At 38.9% G+C, this 17,816-nt stretch overlaps 1 protein-coding gene across 2 annotated transcripts in view; it reads left to right on the forward strand.

Annotated features, from left to right (window-relative positions):
- Positions 1–17,816, forward strand: part of SGCG (sarcoglycan gamma) — a 133,608-nt gene that overhangs the window by 83,442 nt on the left and 32,350 nt on the right. For both annotated transcript variants that reach the window (XM_047722914.1, XM_047722915.1), the window contains exons 3-4: positions 9,829–9,930; positions 14,492–14,579. In XM_047722914.1, the coding sequence (XP_047578870.1) occupies positions 9,829–9,930; positions 14,492–14,579 (190 nt within the window). The remainder of the gene's footprint in view (positions 1–9,828; positions 9,931–14,491; positions 14,580–17,816) is intronic.

Below are 17,816 nucleotides of genomic sequence, written 5' to 3' on the forward strand. Positions count from 1 at the left end.
TTAAAGTTCCAACCTTTAAGTCCCACTGGTTGTAAGCAGTCAGAAAATTTTGGGCCCTCTGATTTTCAAAGCCAAATGCTATAGGAATTGCTCTTCCCACTGTAAGCTCCCTGGTGTGCTAGTTTGTTTCTTGCCCATATCTGCACCTGCAGCTCTCTTCCTCTGGTGGTCAGACCCACGAGGTTTAATTTTCTTACTGAGTCTTCATCCTTTCTGCTCTCTTCATTGTGGCCTCTTCTCTAAATTTAGTTGGGGATTTTTTTTTTTTTTTGGTCAGTTTTTCATCCTTTTCTGAATTGTGTGCTCTGGTTTCAATGTTATCTAGTTCTATTTGTAGGATGAATTAACTTTAGGGTCTTCCCCACTCACCTGTCTTCCCCAGAAGCCCTGTCTATAACAGTCTGTTTCAAACTAATCATAACTTCAATGCATACAAAACTCTACATTTTACAGTCCTCCTCCAATATTTTTGATGACACAATTTATATCTTTTTACATTGAGTGTAAATTATTGTAGTTATACATATTTTTACTTCTTTTGTCTTTTACTTCCATTCTACAGTTATAAGTGATTAATTTACTACCATTACATTGGAGTATTTAAATTTACCATATATTTACTCAGCAGTGAGTTTTATACTTTCATAGATTTTCCTCTTACTAATTAAGACCTTTTTGTTTCAGCTTGAAGAACTCCCTTTACTATTTCTAATAAGGCCAGTCTAGGGCTGATGGACTCCTTTAGCTTTTGTTTGTCAGGAAATTCTTTATCTCTCCTTCAATTCTGAGGAACAACTTTGCCAGATAAGGTATGTATTCTTGGCTGGAAGTTTTTCTTTCAGCACTTTAAATATTTTATCCCACTCCCTTCTGCCCTACAAAGTACCTACTGAAAAATCTGTTCATGGTTTATGAGACTACCATTGTATGTAATAGTTTGCTTTTTTTCTTGCTGCTTTTAAGATTGTCTCCTTGTCTTCAACTTTTGACAGTTTAATTAAAGTGTCTCTCTTTGGACTCATCTCATTTGGTATTTGAACTTCTTGGATCTGAATGTCTGTTTCTTCCCTCAGGTTATGAAAATTTTCAGCCATTAGTTCTTTGAATAAGCCCCTTTCTGTCTCTCTTCTCCTAGGACACCTAGAAGGTATTTATCAGTCCACTTGATGATGTTCCATAAGTCCCTGAAGCTATCTTTGCTCTTTTTTACTTTTTTTGCTCCTCTGAAAAAATGAATCCCACTCTCTTGTCTTTGAGTTTGCTGATCTTTTCTTCAGCTTGATCTAGTCTGTTGTTGAAGCCCCTCTATGGAATTTTTTTAGTTCAGCTATTATACCCTTCCATCTGTGACTTCTGTTTGGTAATTTTTAATACTTTTTCTGTCTCTGTGTTGAAATACATTGCTCTCTTCACCTCAGTAAGCATCTTTATGATTTATTTTGAACTTTCTATCAAGTATATTATTTAACTTTATTTCACTGGAATCTGTTTCTGGAGATTTATCTTATTCTTTTGTTTGGAACATAATTCCATTTTTCTTCATTTTCTTTGATTTTCTATATTGATTTCTGCATATTAGATAAAACAGCCACCTCTTCCAGTCTTGACAGAATGGTCTTGTGTAGGGGATGGGCCTTGTCAGTCAACCCAGCTGGAGCTTCTAGCTGTCTCTCAAACTGTTGTTATTGTCCAAATAGCCATCATTGTTCTTATTAGTTCTTGGTAGTTAAGAGTGTGACAAAACCTGTCAATATCCTAAAGGGGAAGAATTTATTTTTTTAAAGATTTTATTTATTTTATTTATTTTACTTGACAGCGTGAGAAAGCACAAGCAGGAGGAGCTGCAGGCAGAGGGAGAGGGAGAAGCAGGCTCCCCACTGAGCAAGGAGAACAATGCAGGGCTTGATCCTAGAACGCTGGGATCATAACCTGAGCCAAAGGCAGACATTTAACCAACTGAGCCACCCAGGTGCCCCATAAAGCAGAAGACTTTAGCACCTAGAAACAGGTCGATTAAAAGCTAGATCCTCAGGGAGCAGCAGGGAATGTAGGTAGTTAAACCCCATCCAGGGAGAAACTAAGAAATGGGCATTTTTGCCTGCTCCCTTTGTGCTAGGTCTAGGTGGTTAGCTATGGGGGGTCACTCCTGGGCCCCTTAAAAGCTGCTTCCTTGTTTGCCATGGCCCTCTGAGATTCTTGAATGCAAGCCCTATTGGCTATCAGAGCCAGGCAATCTGTATGCTCATCCAGGGGTAGAAGCCATAGAAGCTGGGGAGCCAGATGTGTATACAAGTTCCTTCCAAGGTGATACTAATATTTTGCTTTTATTATTTTAGAAGACTTGAGGGAGAAGGTAGAAGTATCCACTTGTTTCCCTGCTGTACTCTGGGAAAGATCATAGCCAGACCATAGATGTGTGCTAAATTAGAATCCTGACCCTCAGGCAGTAGCTTTTTTTTTTTTTTTCCATTTAAATTCAACTAGCCAACATTGTTACATCATTAATTTTTATTTAGTGTTCAGTGATTTATTAGTTGCGTGTAACACCCAGTGCTCACATTATGTGCCCTCCTTAATGCCTGTTACCCAGTTACCCCATCCCTCCACCCACCTCCCCTTCCACAACCCTCAGTTCCCTGGAGTCAATTGTCTCTCATGGTTTTTCTCCCTCTCTGATTTCTTTCCATTCAGTTTTTTCCTCCCTTTCCCTATGATCCTCTTGTGCTATTTCTTATATTCCACCTATGAATGAAACCACATAATTGTCTTTCTCTGCTTGACTTATTTCATTTAGTATAATGCCCTCTAGTTCCATACACACTTCACAGCACACACCATAGCACATACCCTCCCCAATGTCCATAACCCCACCCCCTTCACCCAACCCCCCTCCCCCCATCAACCCTTAGTTTGTTTTGTGAGATTAAGAGTCACTTATGGTTTGTCTCCCTCCCAATCCCATCTTGTTTCATTTACTCTTCTCCTACCCCCTTAACCCCCCATGTTGAATATTTTTAATTTCTTAAGGAATCTCCGCACTGTTCTCCAAAGTGGCTGCACCAACTTGCATTCCCACCAACAGTGGAAGAGGGTTCCCCTTTCTCCACATCTTCTCCAACACACATTGTTTCCTGACTTGCTAATTTTGGCCATTCTAACTGGTATAAGGTGGTATCTCAATGGGGTTTTAATTTGAATCTCCCTGATGGCTAGTGATGATGAACATTTTTTCATGTGTCTGATAGCCATTTGTATGTCTTCATTAGAGAAGTGTCTGTTCAAGTCTTCTGCCCCTTTTTTGACATGATTATCTGTTTTGTGTGTGTTGAGTTTGAGAAGTTCTTTATAGATCCTGGATATCAGCCTTTTGTCTGTAGTGTCATTTGTGAATATCTGCTCCCATTCCGTGGGTTGCCTCTTTGTTTTGTTGACTGTTTCCTTTGCTGTTCAGAAGCTTTTGATCTTGATAAAGTCCCAAAAATTCATTCACTTTTGTTTCCTTTGCCTTTGGAGACATATCTTGAAAGAATTTGCTGTGGCTGATATAGAAGTTACTGCCTATGGTCTCCTCTATGATTCTGATGGATTCCTGCCTCACATTGAGGTCTTTTATCCATTTCGAGTTTATCTTTGTGTACGGTATAAGAGAATGGTCGAGTTTCATTCTTCTACACATAGCTGTCCAATTTTCCCAGCACCATTTATTGAAGAGACTGTCTTTTTTCCAGTGTATATTTTTTCCTGCTTTGTCAATTATTTGACCATAGAGTTGAGGGTCCATATCTGGGCTCTCTAATCTATTCCACTGGTCTCTGTGTATGTTTTTATGCCAGTACCATGCTGTCTTAGTGATCACAGCTTTATAGTAAAGCTTGAAATCAGGTAACGTGATGCCCCCAGTTTTGTTTTTCTTTTTCAACATTTCCTTAGCAATTCGGGCTCTCTTCTGATTCCATACAAATTTTAGGATTATTTGTTCCAGCTTTTTGAAAAATACCAGTGGAATTTTGATCGTAATGGCATTAAAAGTATAGATTGCTCTAGGCAGTATAGACATTTTAACATGTTTATTCTTCTGATCCAAAAACATGGAATGGTCTTCCATCTTTTTGTGTCTTCTTCAATTTCTTTCGTGAGTGTTTTGTAGTTCCTCGAATACAGATCCTTTACCTCTTTGGTTAGGTTTATTCCCAGGTATCTTATGGTTCTTGGTGCTATAGTAAATGGAATTGATTCTCTAATTTCCCTTTCTGTACTTTCATTGTTGGTGTATAAGAAAGCCACTGATTTCCATACATTGACTTTGTATCCTGCCACCTTACTGAATTGCTGTATGAGTTCTAGTAGTTTGGGGTGGAGTCCTTTGGGTTTCCCATATAAAGAATCATGTCATCTGCGAAGAGAGAGAGTTTGACTTCTTCATTGCCAATTTGGATACCTTTTATTTCTCTTTGTTGTCTGCTGTTGCTAGGACTTCTAATACTATGTTGAACAGGAGTGGTGAGAGTGGGCATCCTTGTCGTGTACCTGATCTCAACAGGAAGGCTACAAGCTTTTTCTCATTGAGGATGATATTTGCTGTGGGTATTCCATAGATAGATTTTATGAAGTTCAGGAATGTTCCCTCTATCCCTATACTCTGAAGCATTTTAATCAGGAACGGATGCTGGATTTTGTCAAATGCTTTTTCTGCATCAATTGAGAGGACCATATGGTTTTTCTCTCTTCTCTTATTGATTTGTTCTATCACATTGATTGATTTGCAAATGTTGAACCATCCTTGTAACCCAGGGATGAATCCCACCTGGTCATGGTGGATAATCTTTTTAATGTGCTGTTGGATCCTGTTTGCTAGGATCTTATTGAGAATCTTAGCATCCATATTCATCAGTGATATTGGTCTGAAATTCTCCTTTTTGGTGTGGTCGTTGCCTGGTTTGGGGATCAGGGTAATGCTGGCTTCATAGAAAGAGTCTGGAAGTTTTCCTTCTGCTTCAATTTTTTCAAACAGCTTCAGGAGAATAGGTGTTATTTCTTCTTTGAAAGTTTGGTAGAATTCCCCAGGGAATCCGTCAGGTCCTGGGCTCTTGTTTTTTGGGAGGTTTTTGATCACTGCTTCAATCTCACTACTAGATATCGGTCTATTCAGGTTGTCAATTTCTTCCTGGTTCAATTTTGGGAGTTTATAGCTTTCCAGGAATGCATCCATTTCATCTAGGTTGCTTAACTTATTGGCATATAACTGTTGATAATAACTTCTGATGATTCTCTCTACTTCCTTGGTGTTAGTTGTGATCTCTCCCTTTTCATTCATAATTTTATGAATTTGGGCTTTCTCTCTTTTCTTTGGATTAGTGTGGCCAATGGTTTATCAATCTTATTGATTCTTTCAAAAAATCAACTTCTAATTTCATTGATATGTTCCTTTGTATCTCTAGTTTCTATCTCATTGATCTCTGCTCTAATCTTGATTATTTCCCTTCTTCTGTGTGGAGTTGGCTTAATTTGTTGTTTATTCTCCAGTTCTTTAAGGTGCAGAGACAGCTGGTGTATTCTGGATTTTTCAATTTTTTTTGAGGGAGGCTTGGATGGCTATGTATTTCCCCCTTAGCACCACCTTTTCTGTATCCATAGGTTTGGGGCCAAAGTGTCTTCATTCTCATTGGTTTCCATGAATTGTTTAAGTTCTTCTTTGATCTCCTGGCTGATCCAAGCATTCTTAAGCTAGGTGGTCTTTAGCTTCCAGGTGTTTGAGTTCCTCCCAAACTTTTCCTTGTGATTGAGCTCCAGTTTCAAAGCATTGTGATCTGAGAATATGAAGGGGGTAATCTCAGTTTTTTGGTATTGGTTGAGTCCTGATTTGTGACCCAGTATGTGGTCTATTCTGGCAAAGGTTCCATGTGCACTTGAGAAGAATGAGTATTCTGTTGTGTTAGGATGGAATGTTCTGTATATATCTATGAGGTCCATCTGGTCCAATGTGTCATTCAATGCTCTTATTTCTTTATTGATTTTCTGCTTGGATGATCTGTCTATTACTGAGAGAGGCGTGTTAAGATCTCCTACTATTAATGTATTCATATCAATATGACTCTTTATCTTGATTAATAGTTTTTTTATGTAATTGGCTGCTCCCATATTGGGGGCATAGATATTTACAATTGTTAGATCATCTTGGTGGATAGTCCCTTTAAGAATGATGCAGTGTCCTTCTGTATCTCTGACTACATTCTTTAGTTTAAAATCTAATTCATCTGATATGAGAATCACTACCCCAGTCTTCTTTTGAGACCCATTGGCATGAAAGATGCTTCTCCATCCCTTAACTTTCAGTCTGGGTGTATCCTTAGCTTCTAAATGGGTCTCTTGTAGACAACATATGGATGGATCCTGTCATTTTATCCAGTCTGCAACCCTGTGTTGTTTTATGGGCACATTTAGGCCATTCACATTGAGAGTGATTATTGATAGATACGTTTTTATTGACATCATTATTACCTTTGAAGTCTTTCTTTCTTTAGATTGTCTCCATATATTTCTGTTCAATGATATTCTTAGGATTTTTCCTCTTTTATAGAACCCCCCTTAATATTTCCTGCAGTGTCGGCTTGGTGGTCGCATACTCTTTTAAGCTTTGCCGGTCTTGGAAACTCTTTATCTCTCCATCCATTTTGAATGTCAGTCTTGCTGGATAAAGTATTCTTAACAGCATGTTCTTCTCATTTAGTGCACCAAATATATCTTGCCAGCCCTTTCTGGCTTGCCGGGTTTCTGCGGACAGGTCTGATGTTATTCTGATGGACTTTCCTCTGTATGTAAGGAGCTTCTTTTTCCTACCTGCTTTCAAGAGATCCTGTCTACAATTATGATTCCTCATTCTTACTATCAGGTGTCTTGAAGACTTTCTAGATTCTATAATTTTGAGGGGAGACCGTTCAGCCTCTAGTACATGAACGCTGGTTCCATTCGCGAGATTGGGAAAATTTTCATGGAGAATCTATATCTTCTAGTCTTCTATATCTTCTAGTCTGTATCTTCTAGTCTTCTACTATATCTTCTAATCTTCTTTCTTTCTCCTCCCCATCAGGGATTCCAATAATTCTGACATTGGAATGTTTCATGGCGTCATTTATTTCCCTAATTCTGTTTTCCTGGTTTCTAAGCTGTTTGTTCCAGGCTTCCTCCTGATCCTTTCTCTCTATCTGTTTGTCCTCCAGATCACTAATTCTATCTTCTATCTCAGTTACCCTAGCTTTGAGAGAATTTAGATTAGATTGGAACTCATTGAGAACATTATGAACATCATCCCTGGTGGCTTTCAGTTCTGCCCTAATCAATTCCATTTGTCATCCATGGCTTTCTCCAACTTAGCTATTGCCTGGATAATTGTTAGCCTGAATTCCCTTTCCGACATATAGTCTATGTCGATAGCCATTAGCTCTGTTGCAGAAGGCCCAGCCTCTGAATATTTCTTCTGTTGGGTTTTCCTCCTCCTAGTTGTTTTTGTGAGAGATGGCTGAATGGATGTAGTTGAATGTATCAACTGTGGTGCATGCAGGGTGCACCCTGGAACCCTTCTGAGCAATCAAGAGTCCCCACCCAAATGAAAGAAAAAAGAAAGAGAGATAAAAGAAAAAAGTGTGAGAGAGACAGGGAAAAAAAGAAAGATAAAAGAGAGGGCCCATCCCAAATGGGCCCCAAGGTAAGATTTTTGAAGTATACAAACAAAAACAGACAAACAAAAAGACTGATAAAAGTAGATGACAAGAGAAAAAAAAAAAAAAAAAATATATATATATATATATATATATATAAGCTAAACAAAAAAAGAACTCATCAAAAAGAACCCCAAGTATAAGATTTATATACTACCAGGACAAACACAAATACACAGAAACACTGGTGGACGAAAAAGATGGGAGAGTGGTTATAAATTCTCAGTGTGGTTGAGGAAAGTTATTTTGATTCTTCCTGGATGTGTCTTGATATCTTGTTAAAGGATTCAACTTTCCTAAGATAAAGGGGGATTAAAAGTTGGTTTACCTGTAGGGGTAGCATTGATTGGGGAAAGGGGATTACCTTGAAGTTTAACTGTGTATGAATATTAAAAAATAAAAAGAAAAAAAGAATAAACTAAACTAAAATAAAATTTAAAAAAATTTAAAAATAGAAAAGAAAAGAAAAACAGGGGTATATGTATCAAAAAGTTCAGGTTAAAAGGTTATTATGGAATTTGATGTACTGGACATCTCACTGTGATGGTAAATAGGTTAAAAAATTATCTATAAAAAAAAATGAACCAGAGTAGTGGGAACGAATTAAAAATAAAAGTTGTATCTATGAAGTAGTGGTGGTTGTTCTCTTGTCTTCCCCCCCCCCCCCCGCCCCGCTGCCGGTTGGCTTTCTGGGGGAGGGGCTTGCTGCATGGGTTTTCAGGCAGTGTTCCCTGAGTTAAGTCCTCCTGCCCCCATCAAGGGGGTGGGCTCTGAGGAAACCAGTTTTTCAGGCTTTTGTTCTCTGGAGGTTTTTATGTTTGTTTGTTTGTTTGTTTTCTCTCCCCTTGGTGGCTCTTGATGGTTTTTGGAGGTTTAGAGGAAAGCAAACTGCACCCAGACCTCCCTCTCAGAGAGAAGCCTCAGTCTGTTCCCCTCTGGTTGCTGCAGAGCACATAAATTCCCCCTTGGCCGCTGGCAGAGCACATTCCCTGTTGCAGTCCCTGGGGATGCAGGGACTCCTGCCATGACAGCGGCAGCTGTCAGAGGAGCTCCAGACCGCCAGAGAGGTCCCAAGCAACGATTGCACACTGAGATTTTCCCGCTGGCCCGGGCTGGGAGTGCTCAGACTTTATGGGGCCGAGAGCTCCGGGCTGGTGCCTCTGTGCACCTCTCTCAGGAGAGGGTGTGGGGCGCGACTCAGACTCTGGTCATGTGGCCTATGCGTATGGAGAGTGCAAAAGGCTGTGGTTCTGCCAGCTGGAGCCTACAGGCACCTCTCTCAGGGGGAGGTGTGGGGTGCAACTCAGATTTTGATAGCACAGCTCGGGGTGCATGTGGGGAGTGTAAAAGGCTGTGGTTCTGCCGGCTGGCGAGGCTCCCAGCCCCTCACGGGAGCCGCCACCCAGGTGCTCTCAGGTGTGCTCACAGCTCAGGGACCAAGACCTGGTTTCTTTGCCACACTCTGTCTGGCTTAGTGCCAGGGGTGTCTGTCCTGGGTCCGGGAACTTAAGCCCCTGTCCCTAACCGCCCAATTCCCACAATTTCCCCCCACAATCCTTTGCTCTTTTTGAGTGCTTTCAACCAGACTCCAAGTTAATGCTTGTCCCCAGTCTTAGGGCACTCTCGTATTGGGGTATACTTTCCAATGGGTCGCTTCTGGTGGCTCCCTCCCCCTTTTGTTTATCTTCCAATATCAGTCTGATGTTTCCACTCTGCTTTACCTGCCCACTGGCATCTTCCGCCAGTGGGCAGAAGACGCCAGTATATCTCCGTAGAGATCCAGATGTGTATAATTCTAATATCAGGCTGATTTCATGGGTGATCAGAGTTCTTTGGTGGGTAATCAGATCACTTTAGGGTACAGGTTGAAACAGCACCTCCTCCTAGTTCCCCGCCATCTTGTCTCTCCACTAAATAGCCCTTTGTATTACACAAGAGTTAATGCAATACTGACAATTGAATAAAAACTGAAGTTTGAAATTGAATATTTAAGAGAAATACAGAAAAGTGCCAATAGAAAACTTCTGAAAATGTATCTGTGTTCTTAGCTAATCCTAAAAGAAAGGAAAAAGAAAGCAATAACAAAATCTCTATTGTCTTATCTTCTTACCAGACAGGAATGGGTCACTTGCGTGTTACAAAAGATGGTCTTCGCCTAGAAGGAGAATCAGAATTTTTATTCCCATTGTATGCCAAGGAAATACACTCCAGAGTGGTAAGAAAATGATGAAACATTTAAATATTTTGTGTTTTATGAAAAATAAATAATCGTTGAGCACAGAAATTCAGCATATTTCAGAAGAGGTTCTTAGGATATATACATGTACACACATTGATGTTACACTCTACAAAAAGCTTGACTAGAAGTTGTAGAACATATTTCTGAAACTGCATTCTAAAAAGACTCCATTTTCATGTGCTTCAGATCTGAATTTGGTGGCCTCAGTAAGTTAGACCATAATAAAAAAGGCTTGATAATTAAAAGCTTTATTGAAAATAATCTAAACTTATTTTAGTGCAGGTAATTTAAATACTCTTTTTCAAGGCATTTAAAATTATCTGAGAAGCTTGGAAAGAAATTAGTTTCATGTTCTGTACTAATTCTGCTAATTACAGATTATAGTCCTGTAGGATTCTCTGTAAGTAGGTTAAACATTCCCATTAAATAATTGTGTGACTTTATAAACATATCTGCTTTAGTATCATCTTCATTTACCTCCATGGAATTTATAACAAGTAGAGCCAAGCATAAAATATAGTCAGTTTTTTTAATATGCTTTATTTTGCTTTAAATGATGCTATGGACTTTGTAGTAAAAGTAAACATTTTGCTCAATTACTGCTTAAGTGGCATCATAAATGTTAAACTCCATCTAACTATAACTTACCAATTATAAGAAGAGTTCACTCTTCATTTTCCTCTCATATTTCTACATATGAAAGAATATGTTAGTATCTTCTATAAGCAGAGGTTCTTCTAGCTAATCTAGGGTGATTGGAAAAGATACAAAAGTCCAACCACTGAGAACACACATGGTCTTCGAGATAAACCATACCCCCACACAGGCACCTAAACAGTCACCAAGCTCTACTACCAAACATGGACTACCAAGGAGAGATTCTAGAAAGTGCAAAGCACATACCTCTTAGTAGCTCTTGGGCACTACTGCATTACTTCTGAGAATGTCTCAGTTGATGGTAAGAAGCAGGCAAATGACCCAGAGTGTGACAGGCTGATACATGCATAAGCCCAATTCTATGAGCTTCCTCAGATAAAATGCTTACATAAACCGTGATGACATTTCAGTCTATTAAATACCCCTGTCATATAGGAACATGAGGAATGAACCTAAGCTTTTGTAAAAGGAGATGTCAGATGTGAGCAAAGAATTTAAATGTTAGAACTTAGCCATTTTCTCCCCAGAGTTATGTTGGCTGATCCCCTATCATATTTTTGAACAGATAAGACTGGTAGAATAGCCTGGTGACTGAAAGATTAGTTCATAGCAAATTTAATATTTGGATTTAATAATACTTTCAGTTTTATCAGATTTTTTTCATCTCCAGTATGCTTTAAAAAAAAAACAACAAAATTGTATAAATTATTTTAAGTAATCATGTATTGAAGTCTTATAATGATGCATAGATGCAATATGTCAGTTGATACATAAAATTACAGAAATATTTGGAATAATGTGATCACAGAGCTAGAAAGTATCTGGTAACTACTATGGCTTTCTAATGATAGGATTAACTGAACAAAATTATGCTTTATATTTTCTGTATGTACTGAGGTATTAGTTATGTTTCCTTTTCAAAAATGAGTCTAGGAAGTAATTTTCCATAAAACTACAGAAATGAATTTGAAAATTTGACGCATATTCATTCGTCTCTATTGCTGAAGTGAGAAAATGTCTTTATTATAAATATAATTCAACATGGTACTCTGGCTTCTAACATGTGATTACTCTTCACAATTAATACATGAAGTCCTGTCAAGATTGTGCCTGGAGCTCATGATTTAAAACCATCCACCCTGCCCATTGACATAAACACATAAACACATAACACATAAACACATAAACACATAAACACATAAACACATAAAACAAAAAGATTGTGGTTAGAAACATATAGACATAGTCAAAAATTAAATGAAGCCAAAACACACAGCGGTAAAGCTTTACTTGAAATGATTGTCTTTGAAGTTTACAGTCCTGGAAAGTGGCAGGGCAGCTTACTATCAAAGCCCACAGAGGAACAGAGACCAAAATGGCACCTGATGGGACTGCTTGGACTCCAGCCAGACCCACTGCATGAAACAGCAACAGAAAAGAGTTGCACCTATTGCCCAGGCTTGAAAAAGCTGTGTATCTGTGGGATGGAACCCATAGACATACCAGATCAAGACCCGAATATTGCTGAAGACACAAGCCCTGAGCCACCATTACAAGACTGAGAAACATGGTGGTCTGAATGAAAACAAGCTGGGTGAATCCAGAAACTAAAATATATCCACGCAGGTGCTCGAGACTGAAACTTGCAACCACATAAGGAAAACTCCATCTAAAAAAAGGATACCAAATTGGGGCGCCTGGGTGGCTCAGTGGGTTAAAGCCTCTGCCTTCGGCTCAGGTCATGGTCTCAGGGTCCTGGGATCGAGCCCCGCGTCGGGCTCTCTGCTCAGCGGGGAGCTTGCTTCCCTTTCACTCTCTGCCTGCCTCTCTGCCTACTTGTGATCTCTGTCTGTCAAATGGATGAATAAAATCTTTAAAAAGAAAAGAAAAGAAAAGGATACCAAATAAACTACAAAAAAGAGAATTAACTTCCAACTAAGTAAAAATAATCATTCTGGAAATGGCTAGAAAAGCAACTTAAGAATCTCACTAAGATAAAGCTGGTTTTGAGTAGCTTTTATGAAAAGAACAAGAAATTATAAAACCAAAACAGGTAATACAAGACAGAAATAATAGGGGACAGATTTACCTGCTTTTATTAAGCAACTAAAAAACTTGAGAAAGTATATGAAACAATGTTTTTTACTATGGTCTGGAAGTCACACATTAAAACCTAACCCCTAAGGTGATGGTACTAGGAGGTGGGGCTTTGGGGAGATGAGGTCATGAGAATGGAGCCCTCATGATGGGGTTAGTGCCCTCATCAGAGCAGCAGAGAGAGCTCCCTCACCCCTTCTGCCATGTGAGCTGGAAGGCACCTTCTGTGTGGACAAGAAAGTGAGTCTTGTGGGACACCAAATCTGGCCAGCACCATGATCTTGGACTTCCCAGTCTCCAAAACTGTGAGAAAGAAATCTTTGTTGTTTACAAGCTACCCAGTCTCTGGTATTTTGTCATAGTGCCAGATGGAGTAGGATGGTTTTCAAATATTGGACAGTGGCAGTCAGGACAGTTATCTCTGAGAGGGAGCAAAATAGATCAGCCTTAGGACTGCCCCAATTTACTGTGTGGAGACAGCTTCTAAGGTCACAGTGAGGGAGGGGACCAATGCAGAGGCAGGCTTTCTATCCAAGTTCAGAAGATATGATTGGGAGTCCAAGGAAAAGCGGCCAACCTGAAGTTCACAGGGCAGAGTACCATGGAGGAAGGGGCTGCCATTGCAGAGAGCCCAGAGATTGCACGTGGTGCTGCCCTTCACCACCCTGCACATAGAGGCTAGAGGGAAGAAACTGGTAAACTGTTAACTCTTATTATCATGCTAGTTATTTTTGAACACTGCAAAAACAAGGATTAAGGCCACATCATTGGATAAATGTGAGATTCTGATAGATCCATCTGTTTCCACAAAGCAATTTGGAAAATTTTGGACGTGCCAGAGTTCCAAGGCACTCCTGCCTGAAACTTCTTTCCTTCTGAAAAATCACATTATTCCCGGCAACTTTGGAAGGTATTTGGTTCGCTCCGAATGGACCATAAAGGCACCTGAGTCCAACAGTCAAAATGCTGCATTCTTTTTGAAGAAAACTGTTCCTATAAAAACAAATGATCTATAAAACAAAACCACCTATTCAGAGCTATGACACCACACAAGGCACTTATGTGCACATAAAGCCATTTTATCTTTCAACAAAAAATTCAAAAAATATAGGTATCTGACAAATTTAAAAATTTTTGAAATTGTGAAAAGACTTTACATTTTGAAAATAAGTAACATGGTATTTATTATAGAAGAACTAACCATTGTCTGAGTTCTCGTCTAAAAATATATCATGTCTTGGACATAAATAATAAGAAAGGAAATTTTAATTCCTTGGAATAGGAAAAACATTTATTAAAACTTGATGATTTTCGATCATCCTGATAACTAATTTGGTACATTATGGTCAGTGCACACAAGCAGCAGAAACCCATAAGAGTATTATAATTTATGAAAAAAAAAGTTAGAACCTCTATAGCAGCAAGGAAATTACTTTTGCCACCAACCACATGAGCTTAGAAGAAGACCCTGAGCCTGGAGTGATTCCTCAGTCCTGCAGTCCCCTTGAGATGCTGAACAGGGAACCACTGGGGCTCTGCTTGGACTCCTGACCCACAAAAACTATGATCTAATAAATATATGTTGTTTTAAACTTTGGGGGGAAAGTACATTTATTTACTCTTTTAACATAATATAATCCAGGATCTGAAAATACTGTATTAGGGTCATAGGATCTGTGACTATGGAGAAATTATCTCCTATAAATCCTAAATTTATGTATGAATATAAAGATAGTCATTTTAAATAATATGTGTTTGTCAAATTTTGTAAATGCCTTTCTAGGACTCATCTCTTCTTCTGCAGTCAACTCAGAATGTGACTGTCAATGCACGCAACTCTGAAGGAGAGGTCACGGGCAGATTAAAAGTGGGTGAGTCCAACTTCACAGTGCTTGACATGTGAGTGGCCCATGGATAGCTGTGCTGAATGGATACATTTTTCTCTTCTAAAGAATTCCAAGTCATTTAGGAACAATTAGAGCATGAATTTTCTAGATATCATGCTGTGTTGACTACAAAGAATAATTGGCATCACGAGGAAGACAGTCTGAAGTATTGTAATTAAAGTCATTTTGAATCTAAGAAATAGGACCATTCGAGGTGATAAAACAAACATATTGATTATTGAAGAATGCAAAAAAATCTGAGACCAAGGGAAAGGAACAAAAGTAGCTGCCCTCAAAAGAACAGAGAGGTGCCTGGGTGACTCAGTGGGTTAAGCATCCAACTCTTGATTTCAGCTCAGGTCATGATGTCAAGGTCGTGAGATCGAACCCCAAGTAGAGCTCTGTGCTCAGTGAGGCATCTGCTTGTCCTTCTCCCTCTTCCTGCTTGTTTTCTTTCCCTCCCTCCCCTGCCCTCTCCTAAATAAATAAATAAATAAATAAATAAATAAATAAATAAAATCTTTAAAAAGAAAAAAAGAACAGACACCATGGGGTGAGAACCAAAAGACTCTCTCTTTCTCCCTCTCTCTCCCCTTCCTTCCCCCACTCCCTTCTTCTCCCTCCCTTTCTCCTCTCCCACATAACCCTCTTGTCCAGTGTATCTTTGCCCATTGTTCTCACTTCACCCACAGGACCTCTCTGGCTTTTCATGTGATTGGCTATAGTTCACAACGCCAACCAACAAGCTTGGTTTTCAATTGCACAAATTCTAAATTCATAACAAAGTACACTAATTGGCCCAACTAATGTGTTTCTTTTTTTTTTTTAAAGATTTTACTTATTTTATTTGACAGACAGAGATTACAAGTAGGCAGAGAGGTTGGCCGAGAGAGAGAGAGAGAGAGAGAGGAGGAAGCAGACTCCCTGCTGAGCAGAGAGCCCAACGTAGGGCTGGATCCCAGGACCCTGGGATCATGACCTGAGCCGAAGGCAGAGGCTTTAACCCACTGAGCCACCCAGGTGCCCCAACTAATGTGTTTCTAACTGTCCTTCAGTCAGCAATCCAACACCCATCCAACCAGCTAAAACCAGACAGTAGGCTCACCCAGGAGTGAGATCACAGGGAATCTCACACAGTAATAAAAAGGATTAGAGAGATAGATGGAAGAAATGACAAAAGAGCAAACCACCCAGTGAAAGGAATATGTACATATTCTCTATACCATCTCACCAGTCTATAGATGTGCCAAATCTAAAAAATCGGGTGGCCCTTTGGGTTATGAGAAGACAGATGAAAAGTATCTAGTCAATACAGACTGGTAATTTCCAGTGTCTCTTTTTTGATGGCTGTTTTTACAAAACAGCATAATGTTACACTGGAAACTGCAGCTACATAATTAGCCTGATGATTCTTTTTCATCATACTAACATAGGAATTCCATATTTTATGTTCTTCTTTAATCTTTATAACTATTCTAAATGATGTATCATGATTTTCTTTTGCTTAGAAGTTTGATCACTAAGTCAGTGAAATTCTCAGTAGACCTAGAAGACAAATCTGAGTTTATCCAGCATACATGTTCTTGCAACTTGGCTAAATCAAATCACATTTCCTTAAGAATTATGTAATGTTATGATTTATCTTTTACCATTATTTCATAAAATTCTTTGACTATAGCTTTTGAGTGTTTGAGGGATTTTTGCTCATGTTTTGTCATTTGTTCCACATTTATTGGATGCCTATATGCTACTTTCTAGGTGCTGTCAAGTAAGTAATACATATAAATAATATACACATCTCTCTTAGGAGCTCCAAAAGTAAAAGATTCCCTTTATATTCTTATAAAAATAATTTAATACAAATATGTCCTCAATTAATTTTTTGTTGAATGTAGATTTTCATATATTCATACACCAGCATTTGACATAAATTGTCTCCAATTGCATGAGTGAAAAAACTGAAGCACTGGAAAGCTCATTTGCTCAAAAACACACAGCTTTACAGCAGAAAAAGCCAAACCAGGAGGTAGCAGAAATTAGCAGTTAGCAAGAATTAGTAGTTAGCAGGAAAAGCAAACCCCAGGACTTATCTCCCTCAGCCCAGAATATAGCACTCCCTCTCTCCAATCAGATTTCCTTAAATTATGGCACACCAGTAACCGTCCTAGTTCATGCAAATATTGTTATCATTTTTGTCACCAAAAAATGTACTAAAAAAAAAAAAAAAACCAACGAAAAAATGAAAGACTTCCCCATTAGAATTACTTTGGCTTAAACTGTTAACCTTAAATCTTCAGTTTTAACCTTGGTGTTTCCTGCGTTATATAGTGTTAAAATTAGTGATTTCTTATAAACTTTGGTTGGAAAACCTCTGTTATAGTAAGGACCCTGAACCAGGGAAAATGACTTTCAACTCACCAAGATTATTTTCAAGTAAATGACTTCCCACAATCACAGTCATTCCAGCCTCATATTTCCTGGAAGACACTAAATTTAGCCAACCTGGATAATGTAATTAAATGTAATTTATGTGAACTAGCCAAATTAATCCCACTTAATTAAATGAACAGTTGTTTATTACTAAACCACCGGAAAAAATAATGGCAACCAATATAGTCAAAACCAAAATTCTTAAATCCCAAAAGAAATCAAACATTGACAAGCAAATAATAATAGCTAGCATTTCAAATCCTTGAACTGAAAGATATCAATGCATAGCAACGGTAATAGAATCTTCCTAATTGTAAGTGCAATTCTGGTTACCATGGTTAATTTTCTTTTGATTTCAAGTAATGGAAATGAATTCCGGTTAGCTTTAAAATAAGACATGCCTGGAAATTGGCAAACTGCACTCAGATGGGCTGGTCCGGTTTAGCAGCTGGGTTTTTTGAGAACGTAGCCAGGCCACAGCCAGTGTGTCCTGCCGAAGCCCCAGCTTTCCAGCCACTGGCAGTAGGTACAGAATTAGATCAAGCAGGACCCCTGGCCTCTAACTTGAGGGCTTTCCATACCATTGTAGTCACTATCAATCCAACCAAATTACAGATTTCAGATTACAACCAAATAAACCCAGTGGGGAAGCTGGTAATGTTTATGGCATCCTTTGGTCAAGGCCACACAGACAGCAAAGTCATTTTCCTGGGTGCTGGAAGTTACCCTCTGCTACAATTACACTGTCTCAGATCGAGGTCTTCAAACAGCAAAGCAGAGAAATAAGAATCT

Source organism: Lutra lutra, chromosome 3 (assembly GCF_902655055.1).
Source record: "Lutra lutra chromosome 3, mLutLut1.2, whole genome shotgun sequence".
NCBI lineage: Eukaryota > Metazoa > Chordata > Mammalia > Carnivora > Mustelidae > Lutra > Lutra lutra.